Source organism: Gekko japonicus, unplaced genomic scaffold, assembly GCF_001447785.1.
Source record: "Gekko japonicus isolate JY-2015 unplaced genomic scaffold, Gekko_japonicus_V1.1 scaffold5186, whole genome shotgun sequence".
NCBI lineage: Eukaryota > Metazoa > Chordata > Lepidosauria > Squamata > Gekkonidae > Gekko > Gekko japonicus.
In genome coordinates, this window is record NW_015172171.1 from 46798 (window position 1) to 58367 (window position 11570).

At 49.8% G+C, this 11570-nt stretch overlaps 1 protein-coding gene across 1 annotated transcript; it reads right to left on the bottom strand.

Moving 5' to 3' along the window:
- Positions 1–1805: 1805 nt before the first annotated feature.
- LRRC25 (leucine rich repeat containing 25) lies at positions 1806–11220 on the bottom strand (the record flags this gene model as incomplete). Its single annotated transcript, XM_015421045.1, has 3 exons — positions 1806–2325; positions 8587–9450; positions 11102–11220. Coding segments are annotated over 3 exons (1122 nt in total), but the record flags the coding sequence as incomplete, so codon positions are not given.
- Between the last annotated feature and the right edge of the window lie 350 nt (positions 11221–11570).

The window sequence follows — 11570 nt, forward strand, 5'->3', positions numbered from 1 at the left end:
TTTAACAGCATTTTAAAAAAAAAAAATGGGTGTAGTGGTATGTCAGCAAAACATCCCAATATTCCTTGCATTAGTTTCAGTATTCTAATATACTATTCTGAAAAAGAAATACACTAAAATACAGAGTATAGTCCTTCTTGCTGACAATACATATGTGAGGACTGAATGAGTTAGCATCTATAATGAGATAAGAAACCAATATCCCTGTTGAGTCCTGAGGAGGTTTATGTTCCAAGTGTTGGAATAACTTGTAATTTGGCAATTTCCCTTTCCATTCTGTTCCTGAAGTTCCTTTATAATAAAACAGCTATTTTGAGGTCATTCACTGAATGTCTTGGAAGGCTGAAGTGTTCTCCTACAGGTTTCTCAGTCTTGTGATTCCTGATTAGTATCCATTTATCCTCTGGGGTAGGGTTTGTTCTGTTTGTCCTATGTAGAGAACTGAACAGCATTGCTGGCATTTAATGGCATACATAATGTTAGAAGATGAGCAACTGAATGAGCCTCTGATGGTATAGTTAATGATATTAGGTACAGTAATTGTGTTGTCTGGGTGTATATGGCAGCAAAGTCGGCATCTGGGTTTATTGCAAGCGTCCCATTGCAAGGATCCCAGCGTCCATGTTCAAATTAGATGTTGCATTATTGTGTGGGTGAGGAGTTGTCTGTGAGCAAGAAAAGGTTTGCCCCCCAGTACTTGTGAAAGAGAGCTGTCATTATTCAGTAGGGGTTGTAAGTCACTGATGATGTGTTGTACTGTTTTGAGCTGAGAGCTGTATGTGACCACTAGTGGTGTTCTGTTATTATCTCTTTGGGGCCTGTCTTGTAACAGGTTTTCTCCGGGTATCATTCTGGCTTTGTTAATCTGTTTCCTGACTTCATCAGGTGGATACCTTAGTTCCAAAAAGGTATGTTGTAGATCCCTCAGGAATCTCTTTCTGTAGGATTGGAACAGACGCGGCTGTAGTGTAGAGCCTGGCTGTATACAATGGTTCATTTGGTATCTTTAGGATGGTAGCTGGATGCATGTAGGTATGTTTGTTGATCAGTAGGCTTCCAGTATAAGGGGGTGTCTATGCGTCCATTGTGTACTTTTACAGTAGTGTCCAGAAAATGTATTTCTTGCGTGGATTGGTTCATTGTCAGGTTGATGGTGGGGTGAAAATTGTTGAATGCCTGGTGGAATGCACGTGTCCAGACAATAAAATTGTCATCAATGTAACGCAAGTATAAGAAAGGTATGAGTGGGTGGGAGTTTAGGAAGCATTGCTCCAAGTCAGCCATAAAGATGTTAGCATACTGTGGGGCCATGCGGGTGCCCAGGGCTGTACCATTGATCTGGAAGAACAGGTTGTCACCAAATCTGAAGTGGTTGCGGGTGAGAACAAAATGGCTCAGTTTGGTGGCAAAGTCAGCTGTGTTGTCAGAAATCATATTCCTTATGGCTTGTAATCCATCTTTGTGTGGGATGCTGGCATACAGAGATTCCACATCCACGGTGGCTAAAATAGTATTCTCTGGAAGATTGTTCAAAGATTGTATTTTCCTCAGAAAAACCTTTGTTGGTCTTAAAGGTGCCACTGGACTCTACATTTGTTTACTGCTTCAGACCAACATGGCTGACCACCTGGAACTATCTTTGTGGAGGAAAAAAATGACCCCTGCTACTAGCCATGGTGGCTAAAGGAAACCTCCACATTCAAAGGCACTAAGCCTCTGAATTCAGAGGCACTGAAGTCGGCTATGTCAGGGAAAGCCTTGGCCTCTGTGCTCTGTTGTTGGTCTCTGAAGTCACTGGAAGGCCACTGTGTGACACAGGATGCTGGGCTAGATGGACCACTAGTCTGATCCAGCGGGGCTCTTGTGTTGCCTAGAGCTTACAGTTTGTGTATGCGGGGAGGGATTTGAGAGCTGGAAGGAAGGATCATTCTCCACAAGAGAATGAAATGAAGGAATGCAATTCCTTTCAGAAGGAATGAAAGAAATGTAATGCATGTTGCCATAAAATTAAGAGGAGAGGAATGTCGGCCCACAGCAACTGAAGAAGGCTGCTTGTCTCTCTGAGTCCTAAGATGGGAGGGGGGCTTCAGCGCTCTTGATATGAGCTCCCCAACTGAAAGCAAAGTTTCACAATGTAATTAAAGTTAACAGGAGACGATTGCGAGACAGTGGGGGGGAGGGGAGATTCACTGGTCTGGCATGACATAGAGGTCTTCATCCGGAGGGGCCGGGGTCCCAGCGTAATTATAGTACAGCTCCTGAGTGTTGGCATAGATGGCCTGTTCTCCCTGGGGGGGTTCATCTTTCTGGACTTTCCGGTGTGACCTGAAGACAAAAACAAAACAAAAGCCTTGAGCCTTGGCAGGTTCAGATTGCTACCAACGTGCCCCGCCAAAAGTCACCAGCCAGTTTACAAGTCTTAAATCAATGCCTTTAGATAAAATATTTTGAAATACCACCAGAGTGTATATTCTTAATATATATCGTTATCAAAGTTTTCTTATAACAACTCCAAAAGTATTTAATACAAAGTCAAATGCTTTGAGCCAGAGTTACAAAGTAACACATAAAGTTCCCAAACTCTCAAAATGCAACAATCATGAACTATAAATCAAGGTTACAATGTAACACTACTGGTTCCGAAGTTCTCAATATGACAAATTTATATAACAAATCAGCAACTGGAAGTTATGCGATGACATGTATCCTAGGCATATAAATATGTTTCCATCTTCTTTTTCAGAGTAGCATCTCCCATGTGTTGTGGAGTTCAAAATTCCAGTCGGAACCAATGCTCCAATACACAGGTGTCAAACTCATCTGTTACAAGGGCTGGATCTGACACAAATGTCACTTTGCTGGACTGGACCATGTGTGCCATAAAATGTTAATACGAGGTACTGGAGATATAAACTATATAAAGATATTTCAGATGCCGCATGGCAATAGCAGGTGTGATTGGATTAGGTGTGATATGCAGAAGGGTAGTAGGCGTGGAGACATCATCATTGGTAATGAGACAGGAAACCTAGGTCTCAGTTTGGTCCAGGAGGATTTTGTCCAGGAGGATGTAAAGCATAAATGGACATAAGTCTGAAGAAGTGAGCAGTGATTCACGAAAGCTCATACCCTGCCACAAATTCTGTTAGTCTTCAAGGTGCTACTGGACTCTTACTCTTTTTACAGCTATAAGAAATCACAAAATTAAAAAACCGGGGGGGGGGGACATTTTAACCTTCCAGGACATTGAGTTGCTGGCCTAAGAGTAGTAGTTCTCTTACAAAGGAATTTTAAAGGGAGATTAGAAAGAGAGACAGATTAATTGCAACTGATAATGAAGCTCAATGCATCCTCCTGGGCTGAATTGAGACCTAGGTTTCTTCTCTCTTTACCAGTGGCTGCTATTGTTATTTGGCACCTGAAATCACTTCACTCTCCAAGGACACATGGACTCACATTCTAGCTATATCTGAAGAAGTGAGCAGTGACTCATGAAAGCTCATCTGTTAGAACTGTAAAGTGGGATGTCTCCAAATGAGATAATGTGTTTTCAGACTGGACAAAATCCAGGCATTGCTAATGATGATAATAAAAAGTTTAAAAAGAAAGAGGGGGTTAAGGTGAAGAAAGGCAGCCAGTGAGTTGAGAGGGGAGAGAGGCAGACCATGTGCGAACGGGAATATATGGAACTATATATGTATTTTTAAATACTTAGTCATCTACTTCCAGTCATTAAACCATGGAATCCAATCCAAGTGTTATAATTCCTAATCAAGGTCTTTTCGAATGAAAATCCCAGATAGGCAAAGAAGAATCTAATCTTTTTTAAAAAATTCAGAATAAGCCAAAATAATTTCGCTTTAATTCCCCTTATCCCAGATGTTACTATTTACTGGCTTTGCTTATTTCCATGAAATGCACTTCACACAAGAATAAATGTTGTCTAATACAGGAAATTTGTGATATAAGTACAACTAAGTGTGTTAAAATTATAGAAGAGTGATTTTCTTTGGTGAGCTTATTTTTCCTATTGTATTCACACCAGAGCCTGTCTTGTTTTAGTTAACCATGTGCTGGCCTGAAGAGCTGGAGGAAATGTCAAGGTAATTGCAACTCTGTAGAGATCTGAAACTTCCTAAACTAAGGAGCCTGTCCTGTATTGTAACATCTGATGGGGCATGTATGGAGAGAGGGACAGAGGAACTGCGTTTTACCCATTTCTTTTGACTCCCTTGCTCAGTCTGGTTCTGTACTAAAAGTATGCTTGTGAACATTCTCTTTTTAATAAATACCTTATAAGTTTTGATGCTGGCCGTGGTTCTCTGTACCACATAGACCTCCACTGTATTGGACACACTATTTTAAAAGGAGCGCCAAGGGGAAGGAAGGCAGTTGGCAAGTGGCTATTCCTCCAGGGATGCGCAAGGAAGTAAATGGCCCCCATGGTGACCAGGTGCTGGGCAGCAGGAGACACAGAGGCAAGGCCTCAGAACTTGGAATGGAAGCTGGGAGTCCTGACTCTCCCAGCAGGCAATTCCTTACAAAGGTCAGGTGGTGGAAGCAAGCTACCCGAGAGAGAAAGAAAAGCCTCTCCAGGTGTTTGGAAAACCCAGGAGGGCAGGGCGGAACAGGGCCCGCAGGCCGGAGCAGGCATGTTCCGCCACAGAGCCAATGCAAGGTGGCTGTGCAGTGATGACATCCCAAGAGTCTGAAGCTGCAGCGTTTGGTGTAGTGGTTAAGTGCGCGAACTCTAATCTGGGAGAACCGGGTTTGATTCCCCACTCCTCCACTTGCACCTGGCTGGATGACCTTGGGCAAGCCTTAGTTCTGATAAGAGCTGTCCTTGAAAAAGAGCAGTTTCTGTCAAGAGCTCTCTCAGCCCCACCTACCTCAAAGGGTGTCTGTTGTGGGGAGGGGAAGGGAAAGGAGTTTGTAAGCCGCTCTGGGACTCCCTTGAGTAGTGAAGGGCAGGGTATAAATCCAATCTCTTCTTCTTCTTTTTCTGCCCTCTCCTGCATCTTTGGTCATGCATTTACATTCTTATAACCAGGGCTATTTTTGGGCAGGAATGGAGTTCCGGCTGGCTCCCGAGTTGGCCACGCCCAGCCGGAACTAATTAGCATAATAGGCCACACCCAACAGCAGAAACTCATTAGGATTGGCTACATTAGGGGTGTGTGGCCTAACATGCAAAGGAGTTCCTGCTCCAAAAAAAGGCCCTGGGTTTTGACAATAAACAAAGTAAACAGAATAAGAAGCAAAAGGTGGGTGTGGCTGGATGACCACACTTCTGGTAACATGGGGGTGTGGCCTAATATGCTAATGAGCTGTGCTGTTGGGTGTGGGCTATTATGCTAATGAGTTCCTGCTGGGCTTTTTCTACAAAAAAAGCCCTGCTTATAACTTTGATTATAATGGAATGTTGTAAATATTCATTAACAACAACAGCAGCAGTAGTCATAGTGGTGGTGGTAGGTGTCCACTAATGTTTTTTTAGAGGGGAGGACTATGCCCAGTGGCCACAGATCTGATCATTCCTGCCACTGAGCAAACTGATCTCTCTGGGTGACCTTGGACCAGTCACTTTTTCTCATCCTGGCCTACTTCACAGGGTTGTTGTGAGGACAAAATATGGAAGCCAGAGCCACATACCCCACCCTTGAGGCCCTTGGAGGAAGGGGAGGATGTGGTGGTGGACAATCTGTGCTGACTCATGGCAACCCCATTGGGGTTTTCAAGGGCAAGAGACGAACAGAGGTGGTTTGCCTTTGCCTGCCTCTGCGTAGCAACCCTGGACTTCCTTGGAGGTCTCCCATCCAAGTACTAGTCAAGGCTGACCCTGCCTTAGCTTCCAATATCTGACAAGACTGGGCTAGCCTGGGCCTTCCAGGTCAGGGGAGCATAAACATGGGAAATAGACTTCACCCCTTTTGCAGCCCCCTCCATGAAGAAAAAAAAAAACTGCTAAAAGGAGTGCCCCTGTTTGGAAACAGGACAGTCAACTGGGGGACGGGAGATAGTTTGTGTGCAAAATTGCATCCAAAGGGAGTCTGCAAGATCCCCTGCTGGAGTCTTGGCTCTGCCAGGCAGCCCTTGGAGTTTTCCTCCGGGGCAGAAGCTGGAAATGCTGGTGAGTGGCTCTCCAACACTGGCCCCTGAGCATGTGCAAAGTGTCTATCAGTCACAGCTGTGGCCCATTCTTCCTCCAGGAAGCTGTGGCTTGGCCTCTTTCATTTCACACACGGAGCAGGAAGAAGAGATTCTTCCTAATTTTTTTTAATTCGTTTTTTTGCTGCAACTCAGAATGAGGAAGAGAAAATGAGCATTATAAGCTAAATGTACTTCCTAACTGTTTTTGGCACATCCCTGCAGCAGTCAGAGGTTCAGTGACCACCACCACCACCACCCCGCCTTGATGGGAACCTCACTGCTCCAGACACTAGACTGTCCCTCTTCTCACTCTGGTGCAAGCGCACTTCTGCTCACAGAAGGGGATGCCTGGAAGAAGCAGCTGGGCTGCTACATGGGAAATCCCCCACCCATCTTTCCCCATTGGTCAGCTGAAAGCGCAGAGAAAGAGAAAGAGAGAGGGGGGGAGATTGCCAAAGAGGAAGCGAGTGAAGTCACCAGCTAAGAAGTGAAGGTTGTGCTTGTGCTGGTTGAGGGGGGGGGGGGTGCCCTCCGGAGTATGGCCCTCGATCCTACCTTCAGTTAGGGTGCTTCCAAACACAAGCCCAAGAGCACACAAGCTACACAAAGCCGAGCCCGTGCTGATTCATGGTGTGGTCCCCAAGGGGCAAGGTCCTGGCACCTCTCTGCTGGGGTTTGGTGTAGTGGTTAAGTGTGCGGACTCTAATCTGGGAGAACCGGGCTTGATTCCCCACTCCTCCACTCGCACCTGCTGATGTGACCTTGGGTCAGTCACAAGCTCTGGCACAGCTGTCCTCGAAAAAGAGCAGTTTGTGTCAGAGTTCTCTCAGCCCCACCCACCTCACAGGGTGTCTGTTGTGGGGAGGGGAAGGGAAAGGAGTTTGTAAACCGCTCTGAGACTCCAAGTGAAGGGCGGGGTATAAATCCAATCTCTTCTTCTTCTACTCCCCCCCCCCCCCCCGCATGCACGCACACACAAGTTCAGGTTTTTCTCTGGAGAAGACTGGCTGCTCCAGTTTCAGACACTTTTGCACTCTGAGTAAGCAGCCAAAACTCGGTGCCCAAACACCCTCCCCTAATCCTAATTTTCCCCAGGTCTGTCCCAGTAGGGAGCAAACTGGCTCCTCAAGTAGGCTTACCAAGCTCCAGGTGGGGCCGGGAAACCGTCCAGAATTACAACTGGCCTGCAGACTACAGGGATGAGTTCCCCTGGAGAAAACGGCTGCCTTGGAGGCAGGGTCCCCAGACCCGTGGTTGGGGTGGGGGCTCACCCGATTTCCAAGGCTCCAGCCCACCACCGGCCAGCTAGCCACTGGGGGAAGCCCCACCCCTGAACAGGCACATGGCTGAGTGACGTCCCTGTCATGATGACATCACCCGGAAGTGACGTCATCACATTGCTGATGTTGGGGGGTGACACTCTAGTTTGTGGGCAAACTATGGTTTTGAAGTTAAAAAACCCAAAACCCATAGAGTTTTGCCCAAAAACTAGAGCATCACCCCCCAACGCTGGCAACACTATGATGTCACTTCTGATGTTATCGCACCGCAGCAGAAGATCCCAGGAGGGGCCTGGGACTCCCCCACTCGGCAAGAGGTAGGACCTGTCAACCCTATTTGGAGGGCAGACTGTCAGGCATGGTACCCTGCTAAACCACCACAAACCCCTCCCTCTCCAAGGCTCCCCCCCAAAAAAACCTCCAGATATTTCCCCACCCAGAGAGGGCAACCCTGCTCCCAGGGCACCCCAGGGATTAGCAGGCCCCTTCCAAAGTAGACGAGGGACAAGCCAAGTGTCGCCCACGGCTACCAGGCTGTCATTTTTGGTGCAGCCTTGAAGGGGCTCCAGAATCCTTGTCCGTGCATGTGTGGAAGGGTTGCCAGGCCCCCAGGTGGAGGCAGGGGTCCCCCCCCATCAACAGGCCCTGCCCTCCAGCTGCTGATCTGCTGACTGGTGGTGGGGCTTACCTGGAGAAAGAGAAGGGTCCAGGGCTGGTCACCAGCGTCGCACAGGAAGTGACGTCATCACACCCATGACGTCCAGCTGACGCTCTGCAATTTGGGCAAGCTGGTTTTTACCATAGAGTTTTTGCCTAAATGCCAGAGTGTTGGCCTGGACGTTGCTGGTGGGATGATGTCACTTCCTGTGCAACACTGCTGACCATGCCTAGGCCTTTCTCTTTCTCCAGGTAAGTCCCCCCCCAATCCCTCAGTTGCCAGGAGGGACCTGGCCGCACTAGGGCGTGGCAGTTCTGCAGCAGACATGCCAAGCATGGATCACTTCCTGCAGGCCGTGGTTTAGGGGTGGGTGGGAATCTTCTTTGCTGTGGGTTCAACCCCCCCCCTCTGCATCTGATGTGGGGCTGCAAGTCTCCAGCCTCGGAGCAATGCCTCTTTGTACATGAGTCCCCTCAGTGGCGCTGGTCCATCACTCACCTGCTGCTCTTGGGTTGCTTCCTGCTGTACCGCTCCTTGTGCCCTCCTCCGGCCTCCTGGGGCTGGCCAATGAAGACGTTCTCATAATCAGCATGGCTGCCCGTGCCCTGCGCCAGGTCGACCTGCGGGCTGGTGTGGCTGATGTACCTCGGGGCTCCGTTGGATGTGCTGGGCTCCCATTTCTCCTGGCTCATGGTGGCCCCCTTCCTCCTCCGGATCAGGACGTATGCCACAACAGCTCCCAGTAGCAGAGCCAGGGTGGAGACCGCAAGGGCAGCGTACACGGCTACGGACAAGCCTTGACACTGCCGGGCATGGAAGTCCGTGACGTTGAGGAAGCCCTGAGGGGAGGAACACTGGCACAAGATGCTCTGTGTGCAGTTGCGCCGCTGGCAATAGTCGGAGATGCTCCTGGTCATGGCACAGTGGCAGTCCACGCTGAGGGTCTCCAGGCAGAGACGGAACAGGCTGGAGGGCACAGAGGGCAGCGGGTTTCCCTCTAGCCTCAGTTCCTTCAGGTGGCATGTTTCCTCAAAGAATGCAGGCGGGAGCTGACGGAGACGGTTGCTTTGAAGGAAGAGACGCTTCAGCTTCGTGGTGTGATTGAGGAACCCCACGGGCAGACTGCTGAGGCAGTTGTGGGACAGATCCATCTCCTCCAGTGAGCTATTCCGGCCGGGAATTCCATGGATCCTAGTGACGTTTGTGCCGCTGAGGTTCACATAGGTCTTTGAGGCATCCAGCCGCTCCCAGCTCAGAGCACCCGAGGAGCTGGTTTGGGTAATCAGGTTGTCTGGAGGGCAGGCAGCCTCCAAGGGATGCCTGAGATGCAGGAACAGCAGCGTAGCCAGTAGCCCCCGCATCCTGGAGAAGCAAAAACTGATGAGTGTGGAGGGAGAGCTGGATCACCCCTGGACCTTTGCATCCCTTCCAAGACTAGGTGTGGACAGGAGGGAGATGGTGGGCTAGGGCTGGTTCCAGATCATGCGCGGGGGGGGGGGCTTTGGCTGGGCAGAGAGTTCCCAGGGGCCTCCTTCCCACACACCCACTCATGTGTCTTCTCACTACCTGCCTGTGCATCCTTCCCCTGCCCTGCTCATATGCCCTCCCTCTATCCTCTACCCGTGCTCACAGCCATCTGTAATGCCTGCAGCCCTTTCCTTGATGACACTGGGCAATGTGTGCACTGGATGCTCTGGACCCATGGGTGGCAAAGCATGCACAAGTGAGCAGGCAGGGAAATGTACCATGTATACGCACCAGCTGGTCCAGAGTTTCAGGCTGGGTTGTCATCAGTTTGCAGATGACCACTGTTCCCTCTAAGCTGAGTTAGTGTGAGCCAGCTCACAGTTTTTTAGCCTCCGGCTCACACATTTTTGCCTTCGCTCAGGAAGGATGGCTCCAGAGCAAACTGATTTATGCAGCAGCCAAATCGCTCGCTCACAACTTTAATGCCAGTAGCTTACAAAGTAGAATTTTTGCTCACTGAGAGGGAACATTGCAGATTTCACCCAGTGGTATCCGTTGAAGGATGGCTGACCGGACTCTGCCCCAGATACTTTAGCTGAGGGTTTGGAAGCCATGGCTTGGTGGTGGTTAAAAGCAGAGCTGACTGAAGCTAAATCCAGCTAAGACGGAGGTCCTGTGCCTGGGTCGAGGGGGGCTGGGAATAGGGATCCAACTCCCAGCTTTTGATGGGTCACTGTTAACACCAGTGCCAACAGTGAAGACCTTGGGCACGATCTTGGATGCCTCATTATCAATGGAGACCCAAGTCACAAATGTTGCCAGGTCATCTTCACCAGGTCAGGCAACTGGTTCCCTACCTCTCCCCCCACGACATAGCCGTCAGGGCAGATTCTGGACTGAAGTCTAGTCATAAAAAGAAATAACAGACTACCAAAGGCTGAAGTCTCTGAGAACCGCCCTGGGCAACAGGGGAGCCAAACGATGGCAAACGTCTTGAGAAAGGCAGGTGCTGGGAGCAGAAAGAGATCTGAAGCCACCTCCTTGGCCTTGGAGGCACCCCAGCCACGAACTGGACCCCAGCCACGGAGCTCTGCTGTGCCCCGTACCTGGTGGTTCCGCCCCACCGCATGCCCAAATTAGTTCGGTGGCCATGCCTTCCCTGAAATTTTTTTTTTTGGGGGGAGGCATGTTCTGAAGAGGGATGTGTGTTGAGCATCCTGAACCACCTTTCACAGAGCCACCATCATTCCCAGGGCTTGGTCCACCTGCCCCTCTCTCTGATGGTCCCTCCCTCCCTCTGGTCTGATTGTCCCCCTCTCTACCCTCTGCAACCCAAATGTCAAAAGCTGGGTTTCAAAATATTCAGCAGCCACATCTAGAGTCTGAAATGTTGCCACATTTTGCCCTGGGGGTGTTTGGGCTGTAACCAAGAGCCCCGGAAGAGACGTTTCCCCGGCTCGCTTTGCCCCGCGGTTCCAAAGGAAACAGAATCGAAACCCTAACCCACACCTACGACCTCCCCAGCCCCTTCCAGCAGCAGCCTTACCTGATCTCCAGGGCCTTCCGCTGGTCTCTCGGCAGTTGTGAGGCTGCTTCAGGGCTGGGGCATTTGGGGGAAAGGGGAGGGCAGCGCAGAAGTTCCTTCTTTCTCTGGAAGGACGGAGGCTGGGGGGAGGAAGGGAGAAATGACTTCAGGGGAGAACTGGGTTGCTCAATCCCCAGGCAGCAGACAGACAGAAGAGCCTTCTGGTGCCTTGGAGACCTGCTTCTTCCCAGCCAGGCCTGACCTCGGCCTCCAGAGACTACAGCCCACCCAAAGAACTCTGCTTCTTTTGACCCTCAAAAACAGGGCCTCCTCTTTGCTGTTTCAGCTAGGGTTGCCAGGTCTGGGTTGGAAAATACCTGGAGACTTTGGGGGTGGAGCCTGGGGAGGGCGGGGTTTAGGGAGGGGAGGGGCCTCAGCATGGTCCAATGCCATAGAGTCCACCCTTCAAAGCAGCCATTTTCTCCAGGGG